Below are 18,876 nucleotides of genomic sequence, written 5' to 3'. Positions count from 1 at the left end.
GGGGGCACTGTGCTTGGTCAATATTTAAGGGAGGTACTAAACTAGTGCTTGACATCAGTAATCACTATGTGGAGGGCACTGAGATCAGTGTGCCTGCCGTATGTTCATTTTCTTGGTCAATTTGAGATCAAGAAGGAGGTGGTTTTCAGATTCAATTTTAATTGTCATTCTCAGTGTACAGTACAGAGACAACAAAATGCATTTAGCATCTCCCTGGAAGAGCGACATAGCAAATGATTTGAATAAATAATAATAAGTGTCCGGGGGGGGGGGGGGTGATTGGCAGTCACCGAGGTACGTTGTTGTGTAGAGTGACAACCGCCGGGAAGAAGCTGTTCCTGGACCTGCTGGTTTGGCAACGGAGAGACCTGTAGCGCCTCCCGGATGGTAGGAGGGTAAACAGTCCATGGTTGGGGTGAGAGCAGTCCTTGGCGATGCTGAGCGCCCTCCGCAGACAACGCTTGCTTTGGACTGACTCAATGGATGGGGGAGCGAGGAACCGGTGATGCGTTGGGCAATTTTCACCACCCACTGCAATCCTTCCGGTCGGAGACAGAGCAGTTGCCATACCATACTGTGATGCAGTTGGTAAGGATGCTCTCGATGGTGCAGCGGTAGAAGTTCACCAGGATCTGAGGAGACAGATGGACCTTCTTCAGTCTCCTCAGGAAGAAGAGACGCTGGTGAGCCTTCTTGATCAGAGTTGAGGTATTGTGGGTCCAAGAGAGGTCATCGGAGATGTTGACTCCCAGGAACCTGAAGCTAGAAACACGTTCCACCTCCGTCCCGTTAATGTGGATGGGGGTGTGCGTGCCGCCCCTGGACTTCCTGAAGTCTACAATGAGCTCCTTGGTCTTCTTGGAGTTAAGGGCCAGGTTGTTGTCAGCGCACCATGCTGCTAAGTGCTGGACCTCCTCCCTGTAGGCCGACTCATCGTTGTTGCTGATGAGGCCAATCACCGTTGTATCATCTGCATACTTGATGATGGTTTTAGTACCATGTACAGGTGTGCAGTCATAGGTGAAGAGGGAGTAGAGGAGGGGGCTCAGCACACAGCCCTGTGGAACGCCGGTGTTCAGAGTGAGGGTTGAAGAGGTGTGCTTGTCTAACCCAACAGACTGGGGTCTGTTGGTTAGAGTCCAGTATCCAGTTGCAGAGGGAGGGGTCGATGCCCAGGTTACCGAGTTTGGTGATCAGTTTTGATGGTATAATGGTGTTGAATGCTGAGCTGTAATCGATGAACAGCATTCTTACGTAAGTGTCTCTGTTGTCGAGGTGGGAGAGGGCGGAGTGAAGTGCCGTTGAGATGGCATCCTCCGTACTCCTGTTCTTGCGGTAGGCAAACTGATAGGGATCCAGTGTGGGGGGTAGGCAGCTTTTGAGGTGTGCCAGGACCAGCCTCTCGAAGCACTTGGTGATGATGGGGGTAAGTGCAACTGGGCGGAAGTCGTTGAGGCTTGCCACAGTGGAGTGTTTTGGCACTGGCACGATGGAGGTGGTTTTAAGGCACGTGGGGACAACTGCTTGGGCAAGTGACAGGTTGAAGATGTCAGTCCAGACGTCTGTCAGCTGCGCAGCACAGGCCCTGAGCACGCGCCCGGGGATGCCGTCAGGGCCAGCAGCTTTACGTGCATTAGTCCTACTCAGTGTCACGTATACGTCGTAGGGGGTGAGTGTGAGGGGTTGGTGATCGGCAGGTAGCACAGCCTTGATGGCTGTCTCTAGATTGTCCCTGTCGAAGCGGCCATAGAAGTGATTAAGCTCCTCAAGGAAGGAGGCGTCGCTGGATGTGGGGGTGGAGTTGGAGGGTCTGTAGTCCGTGATGGCCTGGATGCCTTGCCACATGCGTCGGGGGTCGGAGTTGTTGTTGAAGTGCTCCTCAATCCTGAGCTTATGGCAGTGCTTGGCCTTCTTGATGCCCCTCTTCAGGTTAGCCCTGGCTGAACTGTAGGCTCGAGCATCGCCTGACCTGAAAGCGGTGTCCCGTGCTTTCAGCAGTAGCCTGACCTCGCTGTTCATCCATGGCTTCTGATTCGGGAATATGGTCACCTCTTTGAGGGAGGTGACACTATTGATGGTGGAGTTTATAAAGTCCAGAACAGAGGATGTGTAGGAATCAATGTCCGTGTGGGAGTCAAGGGTGGCCTGGGCTGCAAACGCCTTCCAGTCAGTGTTTCCAAAACACTGCTGAAGTGTGAAGTCCGCTTCCTCTGACCAGACTTTAACTGTCCTCACAGTTTGTTTAACCCGTCTGATGAGTGGGGAGTACTTAGGGAGCAGGAACAATGAGACGTCATCAGACTGACCAAGGTGGGGGGAGGGAGGGGGATTGCTTAGTAAGCTTCAGCCATGTTGGTGTAGACTTTGTCCAGTGTCTTGTCTACTCTAGTGGGGAAGGAGACATGTTGGTGGAATTTGGGGAGTACAGTCTTCAGGTTAGAGTGATTGAAGTCACCTGCAACAATGAAGGCTGCCTCGGGGTTGTGCGTCTGTTGATTGCTAATGGCAGTATGCAGCTCTTTCATTGCAAGCTTGGCATTAGCATCAGGAGGGATATAGGCTGCAGTCACAACAGTGGAGGTGAACTCTCTGGGCAGATAGAACGGTCTGCATCTAACCAAGAGGAACTCAAGGTTAGCTGAGCAGTGACTCTCGATGATGGTGGAGTCCGTGCACCATGCTTTATTTACATAAATGCACAGACCCCCACCTCTGGTCTTACCGGAGTCTGATGTCCTGTCCGCTCGGAGTAAATGACGCCCCGATAGCTGGATGGCGCTGTCAGGAACGTCAGTGTTGAGCCAAGTTTCCGTGAAGATCAGGATGTTGCAGTCCTTGATCCAGTTGTGGGAGGTGATCCTTAGCCGGAGTTCGTTTTGAATCTCGGAGTATTATGGTGCTTGTCTCCAGGGCCTGATGGGATCTATCACGGGTTATTGAGAGAGGCATGGGAGAAGATTGCAGGGGCCTTGGTGAAGATCTTCATCTCCCCTCTAGCCACAGATGAATTGGAATCAGATCAGAATCAATCGTTTATTGTCATTTGACCATAAGTCCAAACGAAATTACGTTTCTGCAGTCATAATACAAACAAAACAAAAAAAACACGCAATTACACAATTCCACACAAACATCCATCACAGTGAATCCCCAATCACCACCTCACTGTGATGGAAGGCAAAAGTCTTATCTCTTCCCCATTCTCTGTTCCCAATCCTCTACCGCAGTCAAGTAGCCAAACTGCTGCATCAACCGATCGAGGCTCCTGATGTTAGAGCCCCGCCGGCGGGCAACGGTAAGTCCCGCGGTCGTTTAAGCCGCGCCGGGCGATGTACGGCCCTGCTCTGGGTCGATTTAAACCCCTCGATTCGGGCGGGCGAAGTTCGCCGTTGCGGGAGCTCCGAAAAGCGGCCTCCCGCCAGGGACCCGCGAGCTCCCGATGTTACCGTCCACAGGGCCTGCAGCCGAAGCCTCCGAGCTGGGAAGTCGGGTCGCAGCCACGCGCCACCACAACACTCCAAAACTCCGAAGTAGGCCAGCTCCGCGATGGTGAGTCTGCAGGCTCCGCGACTATAGCCCCAGGTCGATTCTGGTTGGAGGCCGCCGGGTCCTCGATGTTAGGAGACAACGGAGACTCGACAAGGAAAAAGTCGGGTCCCCGTATAGAGAAGAGATTAAAAAGTTTCCCCCCCCCCCCCCCACGCATATACACAGCTAAAAAATAATATAAAAACTAAAACCAAGACATCCACTTAACAGGACAAAAAGAAAAAGACAGACGGACTGCAGAGGCTGCTGCCGACATGAGGTTCTGGAGGACTGGAAAGTAGCCAATATTATTCCTTTATGAAGGAAAATGGGTTAATCCAGTCACTTGTAGGTGTGTGAACCTAGTGTGAGTGGTTGGGAAAGGAGTTTCTTCCCAGAGGCCATTCGGACTGTAAACGCCTATCTCACCAGGGACTAACTCTACTGAACGTTTTTCCTTCCATTATTTATTATGTAAAAGAATATGTGTGTTATGATTGTGTTTATAGTTTGTTTGGTTGTTTGTCTTTTGCACAAAAGTCCGCGAGCATTGCCACTTTCATTTCACTGCACATCTTGTATGTGTATGTGACAAATAAACTTGACTTGACTTGACTTGACCTGTTGGAGAGGAGTTGTATGGATAGGATTTGCTTACATTTGGAAAAGAATGGGATAATCGGGAACAGTCAGCATGGCATTGTGTGGGGTAGGTCATGTCTTGCAAGCTTTGTTGAGGTGACAAAGGTGATTGATGAAAGTAGGGCAGCGGATGTTGTCCACATGGATTTTTAGTAAAATTCAACAATTCGACAAACTCTGCTCAGCATCGAACTGTGGTTGATGAGATCCGTAAATGAAGAGTTTTGTTTTGGCATCCTTTACAGAAAATTCCCATGTCTCAGAGAGAATTGATAAACATTGGACTGCAAAACATTTCTCTTTTATAGATGACCCCTATTGCTGTTTCATTCATGTTTTCTCACTATGATTTTCTGACTAGCATCCTGTATTTATTCCTGGTCATCCCTTTTTGAAAGGGCAGACTGCAGCAGTTAGGACTAAAGAGATGTTCACAAAAGTTAAAGGTTGAATATTGAAAGCCTTCTACCTTGTTCTCTTACCTTAGATCACAGCCTTACATCGAGAAGCAGAAAAAGTGAAACTGGACCAGAAGAGGTGCGTTTATTTTCAATATTACACAATTTGAACCCCACAGATTTCATTGTTGCGCAGAACAAAGGATATTCAAATTTGGACATTCAGAGAGTCACAGAAACAGACCCATTTCATGAATCCTACACCAAACCCTTCTCCCTAGATTCCCACCTCCCTGCCCCTCAGATTCTATCCCTCACCCACACAAGGGGCCATTCTCCATGCCCAGTTAATCTACAAACTATCTGGGGGATGATGCTCTGGTTGTTTCCATGTGACAATAGGTGTAGGAGTAGGCCATTCCTTTACATGGAATGTACATCAGAAGTAGTCACATTGACCCAGATGGCCATTTAGGAGAAGCCAATACACTCATTTGTTTGGGGGTGAGCTTTGCATCTACAATGGCTTGCAAAAGTATTCATATCCCTTGAACTTTTCCACATTTTGTCACGTTACAACCACAAACGTAAATGTATTTTATTGGGATTTTATGTGATAGACCAACACAAAGTGGCGCATAATTGTGAAGTGGAAGGAAAATGATACATGGTTTTCAAATTTTTTTACAAATAAAAAACTGAAAAGTGTGGCGTGCAAAAGTATTCAGCCCCCTTTACTCTGATACCCCTAAATAAAATCCAGTGCAACCAATTGCCTTCAGAAGTCACCTAATTAGTAAATAGAGTCCACTTGTGTGTAATCTAATCTCAGTATAAATACAGCTGTTCTGTGAAGGCCTCAGAGGTTTGTTACAGAACATTAGTGAACAAACAGAATCATGAAGCCCAAGGAACACACCAGACAGGTCAGGGATAAAGTTGTGGAGAAGTTGAAAGCAGGGTTAGGTTATAAAAAAAATATCCCAAGCTTTGAACATCTCACGGAGCACTGTTCAATCCATCATCCGAAAATGGAAAGAGTATGGCACAACTGCAAACCTACCAAGACATGGCCGTCCACCTAAACTGACAGGCCGGGCAAGGAGAGCATTGGTCAGAGAAGCAGCCAAGAGGCCTATGGTAACTCTGGAGGAGCTGCAGAGATCCACAGCTCAGATGGGAGAATCTGTCCACAGGACAACTATTAGTCGTGCACTCCACAAATCGGGCCTTTATGGAAGAGTGGCAAGAAGAAAGCCATTGTTGAAAAAAAGCCATAAGAAGTCCCGTTTGCAGTTTGCCACAAGCCATGTGGGGGACACAGCAAACATGTGGAGGAAGGTGCTCTGGTCAGATGAGACCAAAATTGAAGTTTTTGGCCTAAATGCAAAACGCTATGTGTGGCGGAAAACTAACACTGCACATCACCCTAAACACACCATCCCCACTGTGAAACATGGTGGTGGCAGCATCATGCTGTGGGGATGCTTTTCTTCAGCAGGGACAGGGAGCTGGTCAGAGTTGATGGAAAGATGGATGGAGCCAAATACAGGGCAATCTTGGAAGAAACCCTGTTAGAGTCTGCAAAAGACTTGAGACTGGGGCGGAGGTTCACCTTCCAGCAGGACAACGACCCTAAACATACAGCCAGAGCTACAATGGAATGGTTTAGATCAAAGCATATTCATGTGTTAGAATGGCCCAGTCAAAGTCCAGACCTAAATCCAATTGAGAATCTCTGGCAAGACTTGAAAATTGCTGTTCACAGACGCTCTCCATCCAATCTGACTGAGCTTGAGCTATTTTGCAAAGAGGAATGGGCAAACATTTCAGTCTCTAGATGTGCAAAGCTGGTAGAGACATACCCCAAAAGACTTGCAGCTGTAATTGCAGCGAAAGGTGGTTCTACAAAGTATTGACTCAGGGGGGCTGAATACTTTTGCACGCCACACTTTTCAGTTTTTTATTTGCAAAAAAATTTGAAAACCATGTATCATTTTCCTTCCACTTCACAATTATGCACCACTTTGTTGGTCTATCACATAAAATCCCAATAAAATACATTTACGTTTGTGGTTGTAACGTGACAAAATGTGGAAAAGTTCAAGGGGTATGAAAACTTTTGCAAGCTACTCTATGTCCCAGAACACAACAGTACTGCACAGGAACAGGCCCTTCGGCCCACAATGTTTGTGCCAAGCATGATACCATTAAACTGATCTTGTATGCCTGCACACGATCCATATCCCTCTATTCCCTGTCCTTCCATGAGCCTATCTAAACCCCCCCATAAAGGCCAATGTCATATCTGCCACCGTCCCCACCCCCCCCCTTCCGTCCTCCCCCCCCCCCTTCCGTCCTCCCCCCCCCCTTCCGTCCTCCCCCCCCCCCCCCCCCCCTTCCTCTACCTCCCCCCCCCTTCCATCCTCCCCCCTCACCCCAGCTGCCACCTCTTGTGAAGTGAGGTTGTCTGCTCCCTCAGGCCACATTGTCATGGGAGTGGGTCTAGACTGTAGACCACGGTGATACATGGACTGTGGTAACATGAGGAGGAGGGGTGGCATCAGCCAGTGGCGTTCAAGACAAATATATCACTATAATATGTGGCAAGACTTCTTGCATTAAGATAACGTATCTGTTTGAATGTATTTTGACTGGAGAAGCAAATTGTCACTGTCCAGCTTGTTGTCAAGAACTTGAGAGAATGGAGCTTGTAATTCATGCCAACCTCCTTACCATCTGCACCCTAGATTGGACCAAGAGCTCGACTTCATCCTGTCCCAGCAGAAGGAGCTGGAGGACCTGTTGGCGCCGCTAGAGGAGTCAGTCCGTGACCATCACGGCACCATTTACCTGCAGCACGCTGACGAAGAACGAGAGCACACGTGAGTGTCGTGTATTTGTCCATCACGGCACACAGATGCAGAACGAGAGACACGCGAGTCGTGTATTTGTGGGTCAGTCCATGTCCATCACGGCACACAGATGCAGAACGAGAGACACGTGAGTCGTGTATTGTGGGTCAGATGCAGAATACAGAATAAAATGCCCCCTGCATTTGGGCCACTCCCAGGGCAAGGCTATTGCAGAAGGTAATGTAATCAATACTCCCTGAAAGATTATAGGGCAGGTGCAGCAGTAATACTAATGAGAAGGATACACAAGAGTAGAATTGGAGCAGATTGTAGGTTTAACGCTGTGGTCAGAGAAGGTGGAGAGATGCCAACTGGTAAAGCTGAAGTGTTGCATGACTGGACCTGGAGGGTAGATAGAACCGGACAGTACAGTACGTACAGGCTCTTCTGCCCACAATACCTGTGCTGGACATTGTGCCAAGTCCAACCCGTATCTGCCTGCACATATCCATCAGTCTCCACCACCACCCCCGGCAGCACGCTCCAGGCACCCTATGTGGAAAAATAAATCAACTTGCCCTGCACATCACCCTTCAACTTTCCCCTCTCTCCTTAAAGCTAATGCCCTCTGGTATTTGATATCTCCATCCTGGGGAATAGATTGTGACTGTCGACCCTATCTATGCCTCTTTATATACTTCTATTAGATCTCCCCACAACCTCTGGCCTTCCAGGAAAGCAAGTCAGCCCAACCTCTCCCTGTAGCTAATACCCTGTAATCCAGTCACCATTCTGGTAACTACAATGGGTCTCAAGGCCCTCTGGTTCTTCCTTGAGCAGAGAGCTAATGGGTTTCCCATCCTCAACACGTTCTCTGTGACATTAACTACTGCCTCCTGGCACCCGTGCAGAACTCCCTCACTTTACTACTAACTTACCTTGACCTCAAATTCACCTGGACTATCTGTGACACCTCTCTCCACTTTCTTGATATCATTAGTTGAAAGAGTGTCGACAGCTACAGTTACAAACCTACAGACAACTAGTTATCTGTATTATACTTTCTCCCACCCTGCCTCGAGCAGAGCCACTCTCCCTAACTCTCAATTTCTCCGTCTCCGCCACACCTGCTCCCATGATGAGGCTTTCTATTCCAGGACCTACCTACCAGATGTTCTCTTCCATGAGTAAATGTGCTTTCCCCGCTGCTGTCATAGATGGATCCTCATCTTCATCTCCTCAGTGTCCCATTGTTCTGCCCTTCTTTACCCCAAGTTATGAACATGGAATTCTCCAATTTAGGTAACTAACCTATACACCCTAATTCTCCCCGTCCTAACCCCCTGTTTTCCCCTCCTGTGTTCCCTATATCCCACCTGGACTCCCCTTCCACCTGCATTCCTTCCTCCGGCCTCACAATTTACATCTCTTCTGTCCTTCTCACAGCTTTTGTCTTTTCATCTCTGCCTTGAGTCCAACCAATTACCTATCAAAAACCTGTCCACGTACCAACATCACTTGCCAGGCTTTGCCCAGACGACCAGGAATTGCTCATTAGCCTACCATGAGGGACCTTTTCAAAAGCCTTACTAAAATCCATGTGTACAACATCCAATGCCCTGCCCTTATCAATCTCCTGGCAACTAATCTGGTTCCTATAGAAAATAGGTGTAGGAGAAGGCCATTCGGCCCTTCGAGCCAGCACCACCATTCATTGCGATCATAGCTGATCGTCCCCTATCAATAACCCGTGCCTGCCTTCTCCCCATACCCCTTGATTACACTGGCCCCTAGAGTTCTATCTAACTCTCTTAAATCCATCCCGTGATTTGGCCTCCACTGCCCTCTATGGCAGGGAGTTCCACAAATTTACAACTCTCTGAGCGAAATTTTTTTTTCTTATCTCAGTCTTAAAGGGCTTCCCCTTTATTCTAAGACTGGTCCCTGGTTTTGGACTCGCCCAACATTGTGAACATTTTTCCTGCATCTAGCTTTTCCAGTCCTTTTATAATTTTATATGTTTCTATACGATCACCCCTCATCCTTCTAAACTCCAGTGAATACAAGCCTAGTCTTTACAATCTTTCCTCATATGACAGTCCCGCCATCCCAGGGATCAATCTCGTGAACCTACGCTGCACTGCCCTAATCACAAAGATGTCCTTCCTCAAATTAGGAGACCAAAACCACGCAATACTCCAGATGTGGTCTCACCAGAGCCCTATACAACAGCAGAAGAACCTCTTTACTCCTATACTGAAATCCTCTTGTTATGAAGGCCAACATTCCATTAGCTTTCTTCACTGCCTGCTGTACCTTCACGCCAGCTTTCAGTAACTGGTGTACAAGGACGCCCAGGTCTCGCTGTACCTCCCCCTGTGTCGTCCGGATTATGCCCAGAAATTCCTGCCATTGCTGTTCCACCGTCATTCCTGCTAGTATCCCTTTCCAGTCTACCTTGGCCAGCTCCCCTCTCATGCCTTCATAGACCCCTTTGTTCAACTGCATCACTGACACTTCCGATTTAACGTTCTGCTTCTCAAATTGCAGATTAAAACAAATCATATTATGATCACTACCACCAAGCGGTTTCTTTACCTCAAGTTCTCTTATCAAATTTGGTTCATTGGACAACACTAAATCCAGAATTGCCTTTTCTCTCGTCGGCTCCATTACAAGCTGCTCTAAGAATCCATCTCGGAGGCATTCTACAAACTCTCTTTCTTGGGGTCCTGAACCAACCTGATTTTCCCAGTCTACCTGCATATTGAAATACCCCATCACCACAGTGGCATTACCTTTGTTACTTGCCAGTTTTAACTCCTGCTGCAACTTACACCCTACATCCGGGCTACTATTTGGGGGTGTGTAGATAACATCAATTAGTGTCTTCTTGCCTTTACAATTCCTCAACTCAATCCACAGTGACTCTACCTCCTCAGTCCCTATGTCTTCCCTCGCAAGGGACTGAATTCCATCCCTCACCAGCAGAGCTACCCCCCCCCCCCCCCCCCCCTCCTCTGCCCACCTGCCTGTCCTTTCCATAGGATGTATTACCCTGAATATTAAGTTCCCAGACCCGATCCTCCTGCAGCCACGTCTCGGTAATCCCCACAATGTCATATCTACCAACCTCTAACTGAGCCTCAAGCTCATCCACCATCTTATACTTTTCACATTCAAGTACAGTACATTTACTATGTACTATGTTTACAGTGGAGATCTGTTCTCTTTGAGTTACACCACATAGTTAAGATTATTCTTGATCCGTTTCCAGGTCTCTCTTCTCTTAATGGAATACTCCTGCAGGAGTTAGAATGGATTACTAGCCAGGTGCCAGTGATTGTAGCCAGACCTGAGAATAGATGTGAAATGCTAGATGCAGGAAGATTGCTCCCGATGTTGGGGAAGTCCAGGACAAGGGGTCACAGCTTAAGGATAAGGGGGAAATCCTTTAAAACCGAGATGAGAAGAACTTTTTTCACACAGAGAGTGGTGAATCTCTGGAACTCCCTGCCACAGAGGGTAGTCGAGGCCAGTTCATTGGCTATATTTAAGAGGGAGTTAGATGTGGCCCTTGTGGCTAAGGGGATCAGAGGGTATGGAGAGAAGGCAGGTACGGGATACTGAGTTGGATGATCAGCCATGATCATATTGAATGGCGGTGCAGGCTCGAAGGGCCGAATGGCCTACTCCTGCACCTAATTTCTATGTTTCTATGTCTATGACAACTTTGTTTGTTGTTCCTGTCTAGATATAAATTGGCAGAGAATATTGATGCTCAGTTGAAGAGGATGGCCCAGGATCTGAAGGAAATTATCCAACACCTGAATACCAGTAACAGCTCTTCAGAGATCAATGATCCGGTACGTGGACCAGTTACACTGTACGTGGATCAGTTACACTGTATGTGGACCAGAGTGTACACTGTACGTGGACCAGAGTGTACACTGTATGTGGACCAGTTACACTGTATGTGGACCAGAGTGTACACTGTATGTGGACCAGGGTGTACACTGTACATGGACCAGAGTGTACACTGTACGTGGACCAGGGTGTACACTGTACGTGGACCAGGGTGTACACTGTACGTGGACCAGTTACACTGTACGTGTACCAGAGTGTATTTGTACAGCGTAGATAAACTGTTTCTGTGGATTTGGAATGAGTTACAACTTTACGACTGTCAGATTAATTCTCTTTTTGGATCTTCTCTGTTCCAGTTGCAACAAATTTGCAAGATTCTCAACGCTCACATGGATTCACTGCAATGGATAGATCAGAGCTCAGGTACCCTTTACATCTCTCTTGCATTGTCTTTTAAAAGTATCAAACTCGCTTTGTCAAAAGAATGAGAATGTTTTGGTTGCTGTGGTGGTGATCTACAGTCTGATTCCCCTCCAATTTGTCTGTTGAATGGTGAATGACTTCAAGATCCCACGAGAGTCTCCCTTTAGTTCCATGGCACACACACCACAGCTGTCAGTACCTGATGTTGTGCTCAGTAGCCGGACAAGGCTCTTTCCAGTGGGATAATGAACTGACAAACACAGCGTGACGGTCAGGCAGCATCTGTGGAGGCAATGAATGGACAGACAATGTTTAAGTGTGTGACTCCTCTTCAGATTCTGAGGAAATCATTATTTCCCAACATGTTGTCGGTCCATTTCCTCCACCATTGCTATTTTCCTCCAACACCTTGTGCTGCTCCACATTCTGGCAGCTGCACATTGCAGTGCGTCCACAATAAAGGTATGCCCTGACGTGACGTAACAATCCCAAAGGCACAGTTGAAGTTGAGCCTCATCTGGTCCAGCAGAAAAGGGGTCCAAAAACATGGCACACCAGCCTCTACTGCTCAGGATGAACACAGACATTAAAGCATGGACACAGACACACACAAGTGTATCTAACCATGTACTGAAGCATTCTGGCACACAGACCGAAATAAACTCGATGACGTGTCATCCTTGCTCCCTTCCTCTCTCTGTGTTTAGCCCCAACATCAGACTTCCTCCACTCTGGTGGATGTCATGGCCTCTGCTTACAGACCACACTTTTTCTTCTCGCTCTCTTATTCACCCTCTGATGATTGCTTCTGAAAACTATGAACTCATTAGGACACTGTTCTTTGAGAGGTTTTATCATGAAAGGTGTGAGATAATGAACAAACAAAGAGTGGGCATTTAAGTCTGATGTTGAGACAGCACCTTCTCTTTCAAGCCCTTTCAATCTAAAATATGATCACACGTTCATTTGCCTGCATTTTGGAGAAATTGAGTGTTGCCAGAGGAGTGGATACTGCAGGAAAGGAGTTATAGAGTTATGTAAACAACTTATTTTGGTGTTTAACTTGCCTCGTGAATACCTGCATTTTTAAACCGATGCTGGAGCATGTACTGTTCTGCACAAGCTTAGGAGTTATCCAGATTTCTGACTTCCACATCTTGAACTGGAGATTAGATTAGATTTTATTTGTTGTCATTTCAACCCAGAAGTTCAAACGAAATTTAGTTTCTGCAGTCATACAAACAAGAAGAAGAACCAAGACACAACACAATTTACACAAACATCCATCACAGCGAATCTCCTCCTCACTGTGATGGAAGGCAAAGTCTTATCTCTTCCCTTCACTCCCCATTCTCCTCCCGATGTCGAAGTCAAAGCCCCCGGTGGGCGATGGAAAATAAGTCCTGCGGCCATTAAAGCCGCGCCGGGCAATGTAAGGCCCTGCTCCGGGTCTTGATGTTGGAGCCCCCGACGGGCGATGGTAAATAAGTCCCACGGCCATTAAAGCCGCGCTGGGCGATGCAACAGCAAGGTCTTGATGTTGGAGCCCCCGGCAGGCGCTAGCAAGTCCCACGGCAATTTGAAGCCGCGCTGGGCAATGTAAGGCCCCGATCCAGGTCATCCTCAACCCCGCAACTCGGGCGGGAGAAGTCGCCATTGCGGGGAAGCTCCGAAAAGCAGTCTCCCACCAGGGACCCGCAGGCTCCAGATGTCACCGTCCACCAGGCATGCGGCTGGAGCCTCCGAATCTCCGTGTTCGGGCCGCAGCAGCGCGCCACCACGGCTCCTCCTGCTCCATATCCCTTGATTCTGTTAACCCAAAGAGCTACATCTAACTCTCTACATCACCGTCTATATCTCTTGTTTCCCTTTCCACTGACTTGTCCTCCACAGCCTTCTGTGGCAATGAATTCCACAGAATCACCACCCTCTGACTAAATCCTTGTTCTGTGAGCGATTGTTGCCCCAGGAATCTCCAGTAGACTGTCCTCACTTTCCCCGTAAGACTAGACGACTCACAGCGATGTGTTGCTTTATGCATTGTGTGTGGGGCATTGTGGTAATGGCATTGTTCTCTTTTGTCAGTCCTGTTGCAGAAGAAGGTGGAGGATGTTTCGAAACAGTTTGAAGTGCGACGGAAGGAGCAGGAACGAAACTACAGAATTACGTTTGACTAAACATTGATACTGCTTCCAAAACCTCTATCCTTTATCAAAAAAAATAAAGAATATCATTATCACTTCAGCAGGAAGGGATCTTGTGTGTGAAAGTGTGATGCAGGGCAGGGTTTTCACATTGTAAAGAGAATGCTGACTAGTTGTGGATGGGAATGAGTGTGTGCTGGAGTTGGAAGGTGGGGGTCAGGGAATTTCCTGATTAAGGGAGGTCAGTTAAAGGTTTGGGAGACCAGAAACTCGAAAGGACACTTGTCGCTTCTGCATTCTCCTGGGCAGTAGATCCCATCCCTGTCGACGCATAGGGAATGACAGCTCACTTCTCATTGTTGAAGTCTGTAGGGCAGTCTTTACAATTGTTCCATTCACACCTGTAATTGGAATACAAACCTCGTTGTGCGGTCCTTCATCCAAGGGTGAGATCTACCACAAAGCCTTGCAATGGACAACCGTCTCACAAATAACTTGGCATGTTATGAGGTAAGCAAGAATTGTTCCTGCAACCTCTGAACCAGTGATTACTTTGAGAAAAGGTACAAAGCAATAATACATTTGGTGAAAACACTCCTTTCACTGGCAGTGAGGGCAGCCGATCGATTGCCTGGTGTCTAGTCATGCTGCCTGGTGTCTAGTCATGCTGCCTGGTGTCTAGTCATCGACTGCCTGGTGTCCAGTCATCGACTGCCTGGTGACCAGTCATCGACTGCCTGGTGTCTAGTCATCGACTGCCTGGTGTCTAGTCATGCTGCCTGGTGTCTAGTCATCGACTGCCTGGTGTCTAGTCATCGACTGCCTGGTGTCTAGTCATGCTGGCTGTGTTGAAGCTGCCTGGTGTCTAGTCATCGACTGCCTGGTGTCCAGTCATGCTGCCTGGTGTCCCGTCATGCTGGCTGTGTTGAAGCTGCCTTGCCAGTGTGTTTATTACACCATCCAGAGACATTAGTAGAGGGATGGGCAGCCGTCTGCTTTTCAGGAGATGATCACTTCACTGTGGGTGGTGAATCAGTTCATATGTGTTATACCCTGACTCTCTGTAATATTTGGCATTGCAGTAACATTTTTGTTTCTGTTATGTCATTGTTTAGGTGGTCATTCTCTCTTCATTCTCCTGATATCTCAATTTTTGCTGCAATCTTGTCTTCATGTTAAGAAATTGTTTTGCAAATTAATGAATCATTCCTGTATTTGCAGAGTATTGTTTGATTTTCATCATTGTTTTATTCGAGGCAGTAACTCATTTGTTGTAACTGATTAAGAGTTCCATTCACCTAGGAAGGAAAGCCATGCTGTACATCAACAACAAATGCCCTAAGCATGTATCCTGTCATTCAAGGCATGCATCGTACACCTCGACACCTTCATTGAGTGTATGTGGCTTCCGATCTCAAAATAAAACCCATGGGATTGACTATCCCTGCAAAGTTGCTGCAAGTAATTGGAATAGTTCCCTGTGGTACATGGCCTAAACATTGCGAGCAGGAAGCTCCCTGCTTGCTCAGCAGTACCTTGTACAGGAGAATAAAAACAGGCAAGCCTTCACAAAATTACTGTCATCAGTGTCTACTCTTGGGTACCATTCACATACAGGCCAGGCATTTAAATTTCCCCAAAGAAAAGTCCCAACCTGAAACGTCACCTGTCTATTTTCCTCCAGATTGTGCCTCGTCTGCTGTTCCTCCAACAGTCAAGATTCCAATACCTACTGTCCCCAATTCTTTGTGCTGACTTCAATCTGAGGTTATCAAGGACTGATTCCGTTGTATATTTGCACTCTGGACACCCACCCGGAGGGGGGCAAGGGGTGAGGAACAGAACCATTTCTCAGTCGGGCAGAGCGAGGTGACATTCCAGGAGAAATGGATCAATTTGTAATGGAATGACTTCAGTCAATTCATCCTTGAAACATGAATAATCCAAACTGCTGCCCTTGTCTGAGCTGGGCAATGGGTTCACCGATATTTCAGACTGGCCTGCTGGCAATCAAACCAGTTTCAATGGAGTCAGCATTGTATTGGGAAAAGTAATGGGACTTCATTCAGTGAGCCTTCTGCACTTTTCCTTCATCTTTCTCCCAGCCCTTTCTCCTCCCCTCATCTCACCTCCTCCTTCCTTGCTCTTCCAATGTTGAACATGTCTGAATTATATAGAGGGAAAAAACCTTTTATGAAACTATTCCCCTTAAATGCAGGCATGAATCTCCTGTTGCAGTGTGAATCGTGAACCATCCTCTACATGGAGAAGTGATGGATTATTCAGTGGCTGTGGTGGGGCCATTCCAAGTGTAGGGAATCCTAGGGAGCATAGTTAGGGTGGGGGCTAATCTTTAGGTGGGCTGGGGAAGTACTTGAGTTGGCCGAGGTGGTCATTTCTTAATTAGGCTTGATCATTAGTGGCTGGGCTGGTGTGAACTGGAGCAGCCTTGGATATTCTGGTTCTGTCATGAATTGTCTGCCATATTCTGAGGGCACTTCATTCATTCATCCTTGTTGAAAACATTAGCGATGTAGTGGTGCTGGTTTCCGATGGGCACGGTGATGGATGCACCACACATCCCTGTCCTCCATGCAGCTGGCAAGCTCCTCTTTTGTCTCTACACATGCGTCTTCCATCAATGTCTTCAGCATCGGCTTGATTGGCCGTCCCTGGTCACGTCTTCCAAGGGTGGGTTCCCACAACACAACCTTGTGTGCTGGCATTTCTGGGGGTGGTGGCAGTGACCAGCGAACCTCATCCTTCTCCACCTGATCCTCTCCGTCAGAGGTGGAATCTCCCCATGGAGCTGGGTCTTAGTCATGTGGTTCCTCCAACTGATATTTTGAACTTTTCGGGGCATTCGGGTGCAGGTACCATCGAGAGACTTGGACAGTGCTCAAGTGAGAGTCCATGCCTCACGCCTGTACAATAATATGGTCTCTACAGTTGCATGGAAGAATCTCAGTTTGAGACCCTTAGACATCCGAGACGTCCAGATTTTCCCCATGTTATTGAGGGCTTTCCGTGCGAGCACTTTCCGGACCTTAATGTCATTCTGCACCCTCACTCCCAGATACTTGAAGTCCTCCACTGGTCTGGAGAGATGCACCCTGGTCACTGGTCTGGAGAGATGGACCTCCACTGGTCTTGAGAGATGCACCCTGGTCACTGGTCTGGAGAGATGCACCCTGGTCACTGGTCTGGAGAGATGCACCTCCACTGGTCTGGAGAGATGCACCCTGGTCACTGGTCTGGAGAGATGCACCCTGGTCACTGGTCTGGAGAGATGGACCCTGGTCACAGGTCTGGAGAGATGCACCTCCACTGGTCTGGAGAGATGGACCTCCACTGGTCTGGAGAGATGCACCCTGGTCACTGGTCTGGAGAGATGCACCCTGGTCACTGGTGAGCCTCCAGTGGAGGTCCAGATGGACCTCCACTGGTCTGGAGAGATGCACCTCCACTGGTCTGGAGAGATGCACCCTGGTCACTGTTCTGGAGAGATGCACCTCCACTGGTCTGGAGAGATGGACCTCCACTGGTGTGGAGAGATGCACCCTGGTCACTGGTCTGGAGAGATAGACCTCCACTGGTCTGGAGAGGCTCATGGTCACCAATGTTGAACACCATGTACTCCGTCTTCTTGGCATTGAGGTGGAGGCCCACTTTCTCACCCTCCGTCTCCACCCTGACCAGCTGCTCCCGTGCCCCCATAATCTGGTCTGACAGCAGGACGATGTCATCAGCGTAGTCGAGGTCTGACAAGTTGATTCTTCTCGAACGCCTTGGGGCGATTGTGAAGCCGAGGTCCTCATGTTCCTTGAGCGCCTGCCTTATGGCATAATCAAGGACAATGACGAAGAGAAAGGGTGCCAGTGAGTCTCCCTGTAAGACCCCCGCGAGGATCTCGAGCACTTTGCTCTTAGCATCCGGGGTGACAACCTTGAGCCTGGTGCCCAAGTTCCCACATATCCTCAATGGCTCTCAGGAGACGAGGAGTGAGACCGTGCTTCAAAATCCTCATGATTTTACATCGATGAATCAAGTCAAACACCTTCTAGAAGTCAATGAAGTTTAGGACAGCCGGCAGGTTGTTATTCTTCACCTCAATGATTCTTCAGAGGGCAAGGATCTGTGTGACCGAGTTCCTCTTCTCTCTGAAGCCGTTCTGATTGTAACGTCGCTTTGGGTCGATAGTGGCCCTAATCCGGTTGAGAATCAAGTGGTTTAAGACCTTGGCCAAGACACACGTCAGGCTGAAGCCATGATAGGTGTCAGTCTTGTTCAGGCTCCCAGACTTGGGGATGATGTTGGATGGTGACCACTGTGTTGGCTTGTCATTCATCATTAGCGCTGTGTTGCAGAACTTGAGCATGATGTCGTCAGGCTCAGAGATTTTCAACACCTCTGGAGGGATGTTATCATGGCCTGGACTCTTCCCTTTTGCTGGCGTGTTTCTAGAGGTGAATCTTGGGAAGGCTGAGGCAATCTTTGGGTGGATCAGGAAGATGTTGTTAGGATGGGGGTGGGGTAGGGTAATCCCAGGGGATGCTGTGCTGTTCAATGGTTGACAGTGAGTGACTATTGTGTGGATGGGAGCATTGCTTTCATAGTCTGGGCTAGGATGGAGCCACCCTCACAGGTCTGGGGATGGGGCCAGCCTGATGTGTCTGAGCAGAAGGACTAACCTCTGGCTTAGTGAGGTTCTGTGCCTGTCCAGCTGTGTCTGAGAGGTTGATGCTTCCCGTGAGCCAGCTGGATGGCCAGAGCCTCTCCCTCTGTCATTGCCAATAGTTCCGTCCTGTGGTGGTTCAGTTCCTAGACAAGAAGCCAAAGCTGTAATTCACAAGTTCAATTCCCAACATGTCAACAGGGACTTCAAATCAACTAATGCAGTAGATCGAACTAAATAAAAATAGCTAGGCCTGGTCTATTAAACAATCATCTTGGTCACGGATGTGCTTTGGGTGGGATGTTACCTGGCCTCTGACACCAGGCCCGTTGGGCTGATTGGCA

The 18,876-nt window shown here is 48.2% G+C and overlaps 1 protein-coding gene across 4 annotated transcripts in view; it reads left to right on the top strand.

The window, feature by feature from the left end:
• Positions 1-13,957, top strand: part of LOC116979270 (nuclear pore glycoprotein p62-like) — a 47,236-nt gene extending 33,279 nt beyond the window's left edge. For all 4 annotated transcript variants that reach the window (XM_033030878.1, XM_033030879.1, XM_033030881.1 and 1 more), the window contains 5 exons: positions 4,658-4,707; positions 7,319-7,453; positions 11,178-11,289; positions 11,647-11,713; positions 13,799-13,957. In XM_033030878.1, coding sequence (XP_032886769.1) covers positions 4,658-4,707; positions 7,319-7,453; positions 11,178-11,289; positions 11,647-11,713; positions 13,799-13,890 — 456 coding nt within the window. In that variant the 3' untranslated portion in view covers positions 13,891-13,957. The remainder of the gene's footprint in view (positions 1-4,657; positions 4,708-7,318; positions 7,454-11,177; positions 11,290-11,646; positions 11,714-13,798) is intronic.
• The last annotated feature ends 4,919 nt before the right edge of the window (positions 13,958-18,876 follow it).

Source organism: Amblyraja radiata, chromosome 12 (assembly GCF_010909765.2).
Source record: "Amblyraja radiata isolate CabotCenter1 chromosome 12, sAmbRad1.1.pri, whole genome shotgun sequence".
Taxonomy (NCBI): Eukaryota; Metazoa; Chordata; class Chondrichthyes; order Rajiformes; family Rajidae; genus Amblyraja; species Amblyraja radiata.
This window is presented reverse-complemented; position numbering and strand designations above follow the sequence as displayed.